Source organism: Callionymus lyra, chromosome 2, assembly GCF_982586985.1.
Source record: "Callionymus lyra chromosome 2, fCalLyr1.hap1.1, whole genome shotgun sequence".
Taxonomy (NCBI): domain Eukaryota; kingdom Metazoa; phylum Chordata; class Actinopteri; order Syngnathiformes; family Callionymidae; genus Callionymus; species Callionymus lyra.
The window spans coordinates 12,742,858-12,754,106 of record NC_141819.1 but is presented as its reverse complement, the minus strand read 5'-3'; the positions used below and the strand labels follow the sequence as shown (position 1 = coordinate 12,754,106).

Below are 11,249 nucleotides of genomic sequence, written 5' to 3'. Positions count from 1 at the left end.
ACTAGATGGCACTCTGTTTCAAACTAATGCCAGATTTCATTGAATGAGTGCATCAGGGCCAACAATTGTGAATCAGAGAGTGACATCTAGAGCCCTCTCGTGAACACATCAACCCATCAGTGGGAACTCCTAACCGGACGTTCTCGTGTGGGGAGCCTTCTCCAGGTTGGGGATGAGATCCTGTCCCAAGTTTAGGAGTTTAAGTATTTAAGGGGTCTCGTTCACGAGTGAGGGGAGAATGGAGTGTGAGATCAAGACCATGGCAAAGTGAGAAGTTTTGTGGCGGTGAAAATAGAGCTAAGACAAAACTCTCTGACCGGTAGACTTACGTCCCTCCCTGTGGTCAGGAGCGATAGATAGAGATCGAAATAACAAATAATAAAAATAAATATTAATATTAATAATAAAACATGTCATTTATTCAAAGATAGATAGAGCAGATTAGAGTTCTATAGGGTTTGTGGACTTGGAAAAGTAGAGCTGTTTACGTTCATGGGACAGTTTCTGTGAGATTCTTGTTGGATTTATGACGGGACCCGTAAAACAAACTGCATTTATTGAGATCCATTAAGTTTTTCTGGAAGCGCGTTTACACAACATAGTGAATATGGCGGCCTCTAGCGGACAGAAGTGGTAATAAAATAAAATACTTCTCTTCTATTCGCGATGAAACGTGATGTCTTGACTGTGTTAATGAATCCAAATCAAACAACGTCACATTTTCTTGATACAAAAATTAGCTGTCAGTATTTAACTTAATAAAAAACAATTTCAAACCAAGGCACAATAAGCAAAACATACGTTTAATTTTAACGTTGAGTTTTTAAAATGGCAAACAAAATATAGTTACATCTTACATTAGATTACCGGTCAATTTAAGTGTTTTTAAATCTACAATTAAGTCTGAATTATTAAGTTTACATTTCTGAGTTATAATTTATATGATTTCAAAATCTGCAGTTGTTAATATTTGCTGTTGTATAATGTCAAATCTAAGAAACTACTTTTGTCTATTTTACGCACCAACAATATCTTGTCACAACAAAAACCTCTGAACAAACGTCTGAAATATAATATCCCCTCGGTGGCTTCAGTGCATTGTGTGGAAGTGGGACAGGAGGTCCCTCCCTTAAGAGTTGAAATGTCAGTTTCGCTTGAGAAAGAAGAAACTTTCCAAAACAACATGGATCCACAGAAGAGAGTGTTTGGATTGTTGCTCAAGAAAATCTGCGCTTTTGTTAGTTTAGGATGCTTGAATATCTTTCTCATCTTCGGAACGAGCATTTTTGGTGAGTATTATGTAAAACAAAATTGTACATAAAGAAGACAGTGATCTTTATTTTGGTCAACCTTAAGGGTATTTTGTCTCAGGTTTTTTGGGAGACACCGCTGAACCAGTCAACACCAGATTAATCGAACAAGAAACAGCAATTTTTCAAGGTTAGACAAACTATAATCACCTCAACATTCAGCTTTTTACAGGAAAGTCCTTTTTCACATGTCCACAGTGACCCCATCATTGGAGCCACGACACCCCAACACGACAGGACATGCCGTCGTGAGGAGCAGGAGAAGCTCCGAGGAGGATTTGCCACCAACGATCCTGACTTCTTCTCATCTTCACTCGCTTAAAGCCCTGCTGTCAGCGAACAAAACGACAGGTTCAGATAATTATTCAGTGAAAATACACTTAACAGTCGCTAGATGGCAGCAAAGTCCTGCCACACGCGTATACATCAGTACAGTTGAAGATGTAAACGTAGATAAAACACAACTATACACTATACAGTATGACACCAAGACAAAGACTCACACAAACCTACAATAAAAAGGTAGATCTACATGTGGTAAAGCACAGTTGAAAAAAAATCACAATATTACACAAAAATAAGTAAGTAATTTGTATTTATATAGCGCTTTTCCAGACCAGGGTCAAAGTGCATGTAAGCAGACCACACAGGGGTCCACAGCTAAAATGTTATGAATGATCGGTTTCTCCTTAAATTATACATTCAAATCTTGTGTGTTTATTTGATTATTATTCTATTATTTAAATATCAAAACTCGCCATTTTCAATCATGTTAAACATATTTATTGGGTGACGATTTAAATTCGTATTTAACGATCCAAAGATATGTTAAAAAAAGAAAATAAGAATGAATAAATGAATGATACAGAAAGATTAACAAACGAATCAACGTGATAATGAAGACAGATTCGATGCTCTTAATTTGAAAACCGGAAGTGTATTTCCTCCTTTTGAACGCCGTTTGTGGAATTTACCGCACAGCTTTCCAAATTAAAGTGCGGCTCATGACAGTAGAACCCAGAAGAACTGTATGATTTTATTGTTAAGTTACGATGTTTCTATCTGTGTGAGTAGAGACGCTCAACTGTTAGACCCGCCTTATGTTGCTTCTGATTGGCTAATATGGCGTATTGGCTTCAGTGATTGGCTAGATTTACACAAAAATGACCAAGTTTATTATCATTAGAAAAAAATATATATATTGTATTCAATGGTTAAATTAAAGCGTGAGAAATGTCAAGGGTGGCCTGTGGTGTGAGAATGGGTCAAATTGTGTGACTGTCACACTCAATCCGTCTCGGCAATACACACACCTACAGATCAATACACACAGTTGGCAGGACTTTTATTTGCAAGAGTTCGGAATCATGAGGGTTTTTTACAATTTTGATTCTATGGTGTGTTTTAGTAGTAGGTCCCAGCTGGAGGTATATGCTGTCTCTGTGCTTTTCTACCCAACTCAGGGAAGCCTGAAGCTTTTTCAAGTTACTGGAGACCCAGTCCCGGCAGGTCTGTTGCAGGCCATTCTCAGAGAACTATTGAATTTAGAATAACCCGTGACTGTGGGAGGAAACTTGAGGGCTCAAAGAGAACCCACGGAGGAACAGAGCACTAGAATTTGTCTCAAACTAGATCAACTTTTATGCAACTGCAGGCTACAATGGGACACTGTGACCCGAAGGGCTTCCATCAAATTCTATTAAAATTAATTGAAATATAATTATATGGATGATGAATTATATTATTCTAATACATTAATCATATTTTTTTAATAGATACCAATTGTGCAACAAGAAAGGAAAGACAAAACCAAACATTAAAGGGCTGCAATACAATTTGATTCGATATATTCTGCTCTCCATTAGATTCGGTATATGTTTAGTTCATTTTACGATACAATATATTTCTAAAAACTTGCATCATTTTCTTTAGGGTAGTGACTTCTGACTGTTTCACTCTATTTTGGTTGAATTAATAGAACTGAAAACCAAAAAAATGTCCAAACAATAGCTTTAAAAGTAGCTGGAGTCAGCTGTATCCTCTCATCCTCAGTCATCGCCGGGATCTGTAAGGATTTGATTGTTACTTATAAATCAGAGAGTGACATCTAGAGGCCTCTAGTGACCTCATCAACTCACTAGTGGGACCTCCTTATCTAAAGTTTAGCTGCATAGGACGTACTGACTGCTGCTATCTTGAGGTCCAGGGATGTAATATATGTGTATAAACTTTCAAGATATTTAACTTGAATCAAACAAGAAAGTGTTTCTGATATAAAACCTTAATGTCACATTTTCTTCTTTCAGTTCGCTTGGGTCTTCGTCTGTCTCTGACGGGTCCTGCAGAGAACCTGGACCCTCATGTGCTACTTTTAGGAAACAAGGTGCTTTCATTTTAACATTGATTTTTTTATATACAAAGGCAGGATTACATAAGGTTCTCCGGCTTCTGTTTGATGACCAGTCAACAAACACAGAGATCAATGTTCAGGAGGGCTAAAGTTCAGAAGCTAATATCTCTGTTTGTCACTGTTGTGGGTTTATGATTTATTTATCAGTGGACAATGAAGCAATCAGACACACACACAGTGAAGTCTTTTCAACTCGTGGTCCACTTGATCACTTCACTGGAATTCCACAGTGTCAGACAGTTAAAGAATCCACTGCTGGATTAGCGGATTATAGTCTGAAGGATTGAGTTGAGAGTGGATGTCGAGACCGGCTGACTGGCTGGAAGGTATTTTGTGAATGAACAAAGACGTTAAGGATCTTTACGGCCTTGATATTTTGTAGTCAAGTTGCTGCTTGATGTCTCTCTCTCTTTCTCTTCTGTGTGACAAGGCAGGAATCCACAACGTCGGCGGGAAGGCCGGACTCTTCACAATGCAAATACTGAGAATCAAGAAAGTGACCTATGAAACCTGATTTCATCATCCAACGAGCACACTTGTTCCTGCCCTAAAACACACTTCCATACACCGACAAACTAGCACTGTGGGGTGTGTTTGTGGTTTTATTGACAGTGACAAGTTTGATAGAGAAGAATAGACATTTATTTTTTGCAATCAGGGAACGAAAAGGGAATAAATAAAACAGCTTTTAAAGCAACACAATTGTCTTAGATTTGACTGACAGAAACAGCTCGGAGTAGTTAAACTGACAATGTGTTTGTGTGTCTAAACACACATACATCATTTGTTATATCAAGTTTAGTAGATGTAATGAAATTAAATGTTGATTGTCTAAATAACTTCATGCAGTATGTCTCTTAAATTATGTATTTTGAAATTATATATAAATATTGTGTTGAATTTTCAACAATAGCAATAAGGTTTTTGAACCTAAAATGTAACTGGTAAATGAAGTCACACTATTCACAAGCCAAAAAGAACAACAACATATTTTTACAGTTTATCTTTAAAGTATATACTTTTTTGAGTATTGTTTTGTTTGTTTAAGCGCTTTGTGACACTGGTCTGGAAAAGCGCTATATAAATAAATATTACTTACTTACTTACTTACTTATATGTGTTCCACATACTTTACATACATTACATGACTGCAATTTTTTAAAAGATAATTCTACGATGTCTATGACATGGGTCGCCTTTTTTGCCAGACTTGTTAAAACTGGTCTACAACACAGTCCACAGTAGTTTCACCTGTCATTCTTCACAATTGCATATTTTGTGTGTTATCTTATTTCATTATTTTATTCTGAACTGAAACCACAAAAAATCCTATGCTGTGTTTACAACACTGGCAATTACATTCATAATGTTTTATCATTTAATTTAACATTTGCGAGTTGTATTTGTCACACTTCAGCATGTTTCCCGACATACTTTACATTCATTGCATGATTATTCTTGTTTTTTTTAAGAAATATGTGACGTCAGGCGACACAGAAAAAAGCACACATTTTACAGTTTTATTTGTTCCACATTCTTTTACCTTCATTGCATAATTGCAATTTTTTAAAGGTATTTTGACAACATATACGACACAGCCCATTCGCAGGAATACACAATTCATAGTTTTGACAGAATCAGGATTAGAAAAGCTTTATTGTCGTGGCATCACAGAACACAAAAATGAAACAATACGAATGGAATATAAAGAGAGATGGATTAATAAAATGAAAGAAAATTACCATAAAAGGGCAAATTAATAAATAATTAATAATTAATACAAAATAAAATAATTATACATATGTGATCTATAACGCTTTTCATGGTATACAAAGACGCTTTACATAAAGACAAAAAAATCACCTATATAAATAATATAAATAAAAAGTCGTTTCCACCCAGCTTCATAACCACAATGATCTCCTGATGACCTCAGACTCTGGCTCGACATCCCTCGTCATTCTTCTGCGTTCGACACCAATGACCATGCCATCCTTTTCCACTATCTCCAGCACTTCATCGGCCTCTCTGACACTGCCCTTCATTGGTTCCGCTCCTACCTCACTGACAGGACCGAGCATGTGGTCCTGGGCGATGCTAAATTTCGCCCCCACACTATCACCTGTGGGGTTCCCCAGGGCTCCGTGCTCGGTCCAACCCTCTTAACGCACTCCTCGTTGGGATCTCTAGCAGGAGCCTTTCAAAAGCTCCATTATGTTCAGAAAAGCAACTCCCTTCACTGGCTCCCCATCTCCGGCTGCATTGAATATAAGGTCCGCCTGAACACCCACCACTGTCTGCACGGTGATGCCCCCACTGCTCGCACCCAGGACACAGCTCAAGACCCCCCCCCTTTAGAAAGGTTTACAGCACATTTTAATTGTCTCGCCTTTTACTGTCGTTTTCTTAAATCTTCTTGTTTTACCCTTACATTTGTTTTTAGACCAATTTCTATTGTCCAACTTTTTACTATTGTATTTAATTAACTGCGTTTTTAACTTGTCTTAATCTGTAGCACTTTGTGATTTGTTAAAAATGTTATGTGCATTATGAATAAAAATATATTATTATTATTAAAAATGATCAATATTACACACATGCAGAACGAGATACTCAAAAAACACTCAAATAAATACATTGAATTTAACCAAACAATACAAGTTCAAGTTATTTTATTGTCAAATATGCATGTATTAAGACATACAGCATAAATGAAATTGTGGTCCTCTCTGACCCACGATGCAAAACATGAATACAATAATTAAGACATTCAAGAAAATCAATAAAAATAACAAAAAAATGAGATAAATAATCAACAAACTTAAATAATCAACTAATAAACAGAATAAAAACAAACAAACATTACTTTCATACTTCAGCATTTGTCCCACCTCACATTGAAGCATTTTATTTATTTTATTTTATTGTCATACTTCAGCATACATTTCCCACCAACACACTTTGCATACAATACGTGATTTCTGTTGAAAAGAAATACGTGACGTCACGCGTCTACGCCCATTCGCCTCTCTCTCTCTCAGCCAATCGGAACGTCCGTTACTTCCTCCTCCAACCGACTGGAGCTCCACTGACAGGCGGCGGAACGACTCACTCACTCGTGGCCGGTCGTGAGGATGTCTGACGGACCCGCGACCCCGGCGGACCCGCGGCCGGAGGAGATCCTCTTCCAACAGAGTCTGACCCGCATCGGCGGCCAAGAGAGGATCTATCTGGTCAGCGACGTGACCTCGAGTAAGGAGAAGGTCGAAGGTGATGTTGGGGTGCTGCGGGACTTCATCACGGACATGTTCCATGGCGACCGCGCGTGCCCCACTAAAGGTCTTCGGTGCGATCCCCGAGATCCAAACGCGTGCGCCAAGAGACAGGATCTCAAGACGACCCCGGCGGGTGAGGAGGTCACACCCCGCAGGACGGCGACCCAGGAGGTCAACGTTCACAGCCGGCGACGCGCCATTGACTCCCCGCTGGTTGTTTTCATATTCAGACAGAAGTTTGTGGGCACGGAGCGCGCGTGCGTGAAGGAGATCCTCAAGGACGTCAGGGCGCGTGCGAGGAGGAGGAAGAGGAGGAGGCCAGCTCTGGTGGGATTAGTGCACAGCGAGGCGGAGGACGCGGACACGGGTCGGTGCGTGGAGCAGCTGGAGATGCTGGTCCGATCCGTGTTCCACAAACATCTCCCCGAGACCATCTGGGTGGGGGGCTTCACCCCCAACACTGAGGCCAACACCCTGGACATCAAGAGGAACATCAGCCGGGTCATCAAGTCCTCGCAGGAAGCAGGTGTAAATACACAAGACCAGTTGTTAGACAACATATTTCACTTGTTATTATTCACTAAAAGTATCATGTTTATCTGGTTGAACTGGTTTTTAATGGTTTTCCAGTAAGTGGTGAAGGTTTGTGACAAAAAAGAGTAGATGGATTACCTGGTTTAGTATTTAATCTGTTTGTCTTGTTGAGTCAAGTGTACCAGGAAGTGCTATTTTTAATAATAATTCAATTCTAAAGATGGATGTTTTCCTATATACGTTTGCTATGAATTGAATGGTGACCACTACTGTGCAGTCACTCTCTGTGGTAGTAAAATTAAATGTGGTAGAACTTGTATGTAAGTAAGTAAGTAAGTAATTTTTATTTGTATAGCGCTTTTCCAGACCAGGGTCACAAAGCGCTTAAACTATCAAAACAATATTCAATAAAGTATATACTTTAAAGATCAAGATAAAACTGATAACACAACAGGAGTTCCAGAAAATCAAGGAAAAGCCTCAACAAATAGAAAAGTCTTTTAAGATGTTTCTTAAAGGAGTCAGTAGACTCCGTCCACGATATGATCTTTTAAATTCAGGTTAACAAACATGTAATTATCAATTTGAGTAAGTGAGGCGTTAGTAAAGCCCCCCGGAGCAGATTAATGTAGGTCACAGCATGACATTCACAAGACCACCTGATCACTGTCCACGTTTTTTTCCTCCTACTGGTGGTTCCGAAGAACAAAAGCAGCATTGATAGAAACAAAGGAACTCTTGCGATCAACTGCCAACTTGTTGAACGCTTATTATTGCTTTTCAGATAACACAGAGGACAGAGGAAGCTCGCTTTCCTGGCCGTTCTCGTGTGTGTGCTTGACCCGCGGGGCCGACGGCCCTCCATCCCAGGAGCCACGAGGTGAGTCGGCGATGGAAGTTTGCCTTCGCACATCTATATCTTTATATTGTAATTTTAGATTAACTTCCTAGATTACAGATTATTTTGAAATTGAATTCCACTTCAAATTTAGCAATTTATATTTTCAAAATGTTGTTATTTAAAGTCAATATAACGACTACAATGTTGATGAATTACTGTGGCTTAAAGAAATGTAACTAAAAAAATAGTTAAAAACCAGTTTCTTCAGCAGGACTTGAACTCGTTTTTTGGGTTTGAAACCAAATTATTTTTACCCAAGTCTTCAAGCTTGGCAGCATTCCAGAGTCCTTATATGTCTACTTAGTGTCTATAAGCAATGTCAAGTGACCGGTTTAGTCTTCACAGTGACGAATAGATTGAGAGAAAAGGGTGGGAAAACTTAGTGACACGTCTGGAATATATTCGTTGATTGATGTCCCCTCCACCCCCCCGGTCCGGAGACCGGTACCGGGTCTGTGAGACATTTGTAACTGGGTCTGCAGAGAAGAAAATGATATAATTTCTCATTTAATGATGTTTACGTTTTGAAAGTCTTCTTATTTTTAATATGTGAATAGTGACTTTTGACTAGTGGAATGAAACACAAACTCTCTGGTTCCGATCCATCTTTCCATATAAATAATGATTTCTCTAAAATGGAGACTCACGCATAAAGAACTCCATCGTCTGCATACAGTCAAACATGCATAGATGCAAACACACAAACATCTTGTTGTAACCAGTCCAGAGCTCTTGCTGATTCAGTGTTATGATGATATGTTTTTTTAATGCACTTAATATTAGGTTTTTTTTGCAGGTCATGCTTTTATATTTTTTCTCTCTGCACCTCAGCCCATAAATATAATATGACATATAACCGGTTCGTGGTACAAACAAGGTTGGGGACCTCTGCTTTAGAACACTAGTTTTGTATAAATCTACTTGATCTTTTAAAGTACATGTGACTTCAGGTTTAGACGTGAGAGTGGCAGACCTAACTTTACGTTTTCTGGTTTTACCTTGAGTTCTGTGAGTGTTTTCGGCCTCAAAGTGAGGTAAAATCAGAAGGTCTCAAACGAAAACACATGAGAGAGACCCTCACTGATTACATTTATTGAAGTTCTGATGAAGCTTCATGAAGCTGTGTCAGGTTGTTTAGAGGTCAGTAGGTGGCGCAGTAGTATAAAAATGATGTTTCATTAGAACAGTTGTTCAAAACAAAGGAAAATAGTGCCGAGACCGCCATCTAGTGGACTCTGAAAATAATGACACTGCTTCATGAAGCTTCATCAGACCATCAGTAATTAAATTGATTAGACATTTGGTTGAATATTGTGAGTGATAGCTTTTGTAATTCTTTATCAGCAAAGTATATTTCAGTGTAACTTGAAACACTTCCAACTTGTGTCATCTAAAATAACTGACTCTAGCAGGAAGTAGGTCAGGGGCGGCAACAACTCACCACTGCCTGTGGTGAGCGCGATCGGTTCCAAAATTCATCGCATTTCTGTTGATGCTGATGATGAAAACACCCGACTGTAGTCAGTGTATAAATCACTATTTAAATGACAGAATTAATTCAAGGTAAATCTTTGTTATAATGCTTCATCAATCCTTTTGTTTTCCAGATGACATGCAGAGTGCAGAGGAGAGCATCCCTCTGAAAATCCAATCTTCAGCTGCAGGACATCAAGAGGAGTCAGCTGGAGTCGACAGCTGATCTTAACAAAAGTGTTTATCTTCGAGGATCAAAAACGCCGTGAAACTGTTTACTCACTGTGATGCCTGTATGTTATCTGACCAAGGTGGGGGAACAAGAATAGAATTTACGCACTTAAAACTGGGTTCGGTATGAGAGGGGAGGGGGGGGGCTGTCACAGGAGCAGCATATAGAGACAATCACTTACTGTCACAATACAATGTTTAGCATCTTTTTTTCTCACAGAAAGACACAAATTATAGGCTGCACCTTAAATGATAGATGATCTAATTTTTCGCTTATGGCTGCTAAACATGTGAATAAACAATGTGCCTCAGATAAGTGCCCTTCTTTATTTTTGTAGGTGATCCTTTTTTATGCATTTCTATTGTTACTTGATCGTTCGTTTGTATAAATATTTAAATAAAAATCTTCTAAAACATCGATCTTTGGACTTGTTTCATGCCTGTGTATAAAAATTCTCATCAAGGGTAAAAAAAACACTTAATTTCATTGTATTCTAATTAGTTTTAAATACCAAAACAAAAGTGGACTATTCATTGAAGCCATTTCCTCAAAGGTGTATTTTATATTTCTAGCAGTAAATAGGTTAGAGGTGGTTTATACGCTGTCACATTAACATTTATTGTTACAAACACTTGTTTGTTTTTTCCCAGGTTTAAGCTGAATGTCCTAAAGAGAATCAGATACTTTTATTGGCTGCAATACATCACACTTTTCTGTGCATAGGTAGAATTATGAAATAGGAGAGAAAAAAAAAAACTAATTCTAGAATTATATTCAACTTGAATTAAAGTTAGAGTTGTTTATCTACTCAAACCATTGCAGGATAACAAAAGAGTAATAATGCTTAAAATAAAATGCAATAGATTTATTATCAAACCAAAACAAAAATGTTTTAACTTTAATATTTTAAGTGTTTGATTAAATCGGTAACAACATTGCAACCATATTACTGTTCAATTTTGTGTTACATCGAACACCTATGTAAAGTTGTTTGTTTACTGTTTAAAAATACGTTGGCAAGAGATTCATGCGCTTAAACACAAACACAAAGTTCTTCAAAACATTTTTATTTTCTGTTTGTCAGTATTAGAGATTTGCCGGTTGGGGTGGCCGT

The 11,249-nt window shown here is 38.1% G+C and overlaps 2 protein-coding genes across 2 annotated transcripts; both read left to right on the top strand.

The window, feature by feature from the left end:
• The first annotated feature begins 1,183 nt into the window (after window positions 1-1,183).
• Window positions 1,184-4,412, top strand: LOC148085371 (uncharacterized). The gene is made up of 5 exons (XM_087781831.1): window positions 1,184-1,289; window positions 1,372-1,440; window positions 1,509-1,661; window positions 3,617-3,693; window positions 4,151-4,412. Exons 1-5 carry the CDS (start codon window positions 1,184-1,186, stop codon window positions 4,232-4,234), a joined length of 489 nt encoding a protein of 162 aa, XP_087637957.1. The 3' UTR covers window positions 4,235-4,412.
• A 2,387-nt stretch (window positions 4,413-6,799) lies between these two features.
• Window positions 6,800-10,554, top strand: LOC148085370 (uncharacterized). Its single transcript, XM_087782530.1, has 3 exons — window positions 6,800-7,521; window positions 8,314-8,409; window positions 10,038-10,554. Exons 1-3 carry the CDS (start codon window positions 6,855-6,857, stop codon window positions 10,127-10,129), a joined length of 855 nt encoding a protein of 284 aa, XP_087638656.1. The 5' UTR covers window positions 6,800-6,854; the 3' UTR covers window positions 10,130-10,554.
• Window positions 10,555-11,249: the final 695 nt, after the last annotated feature.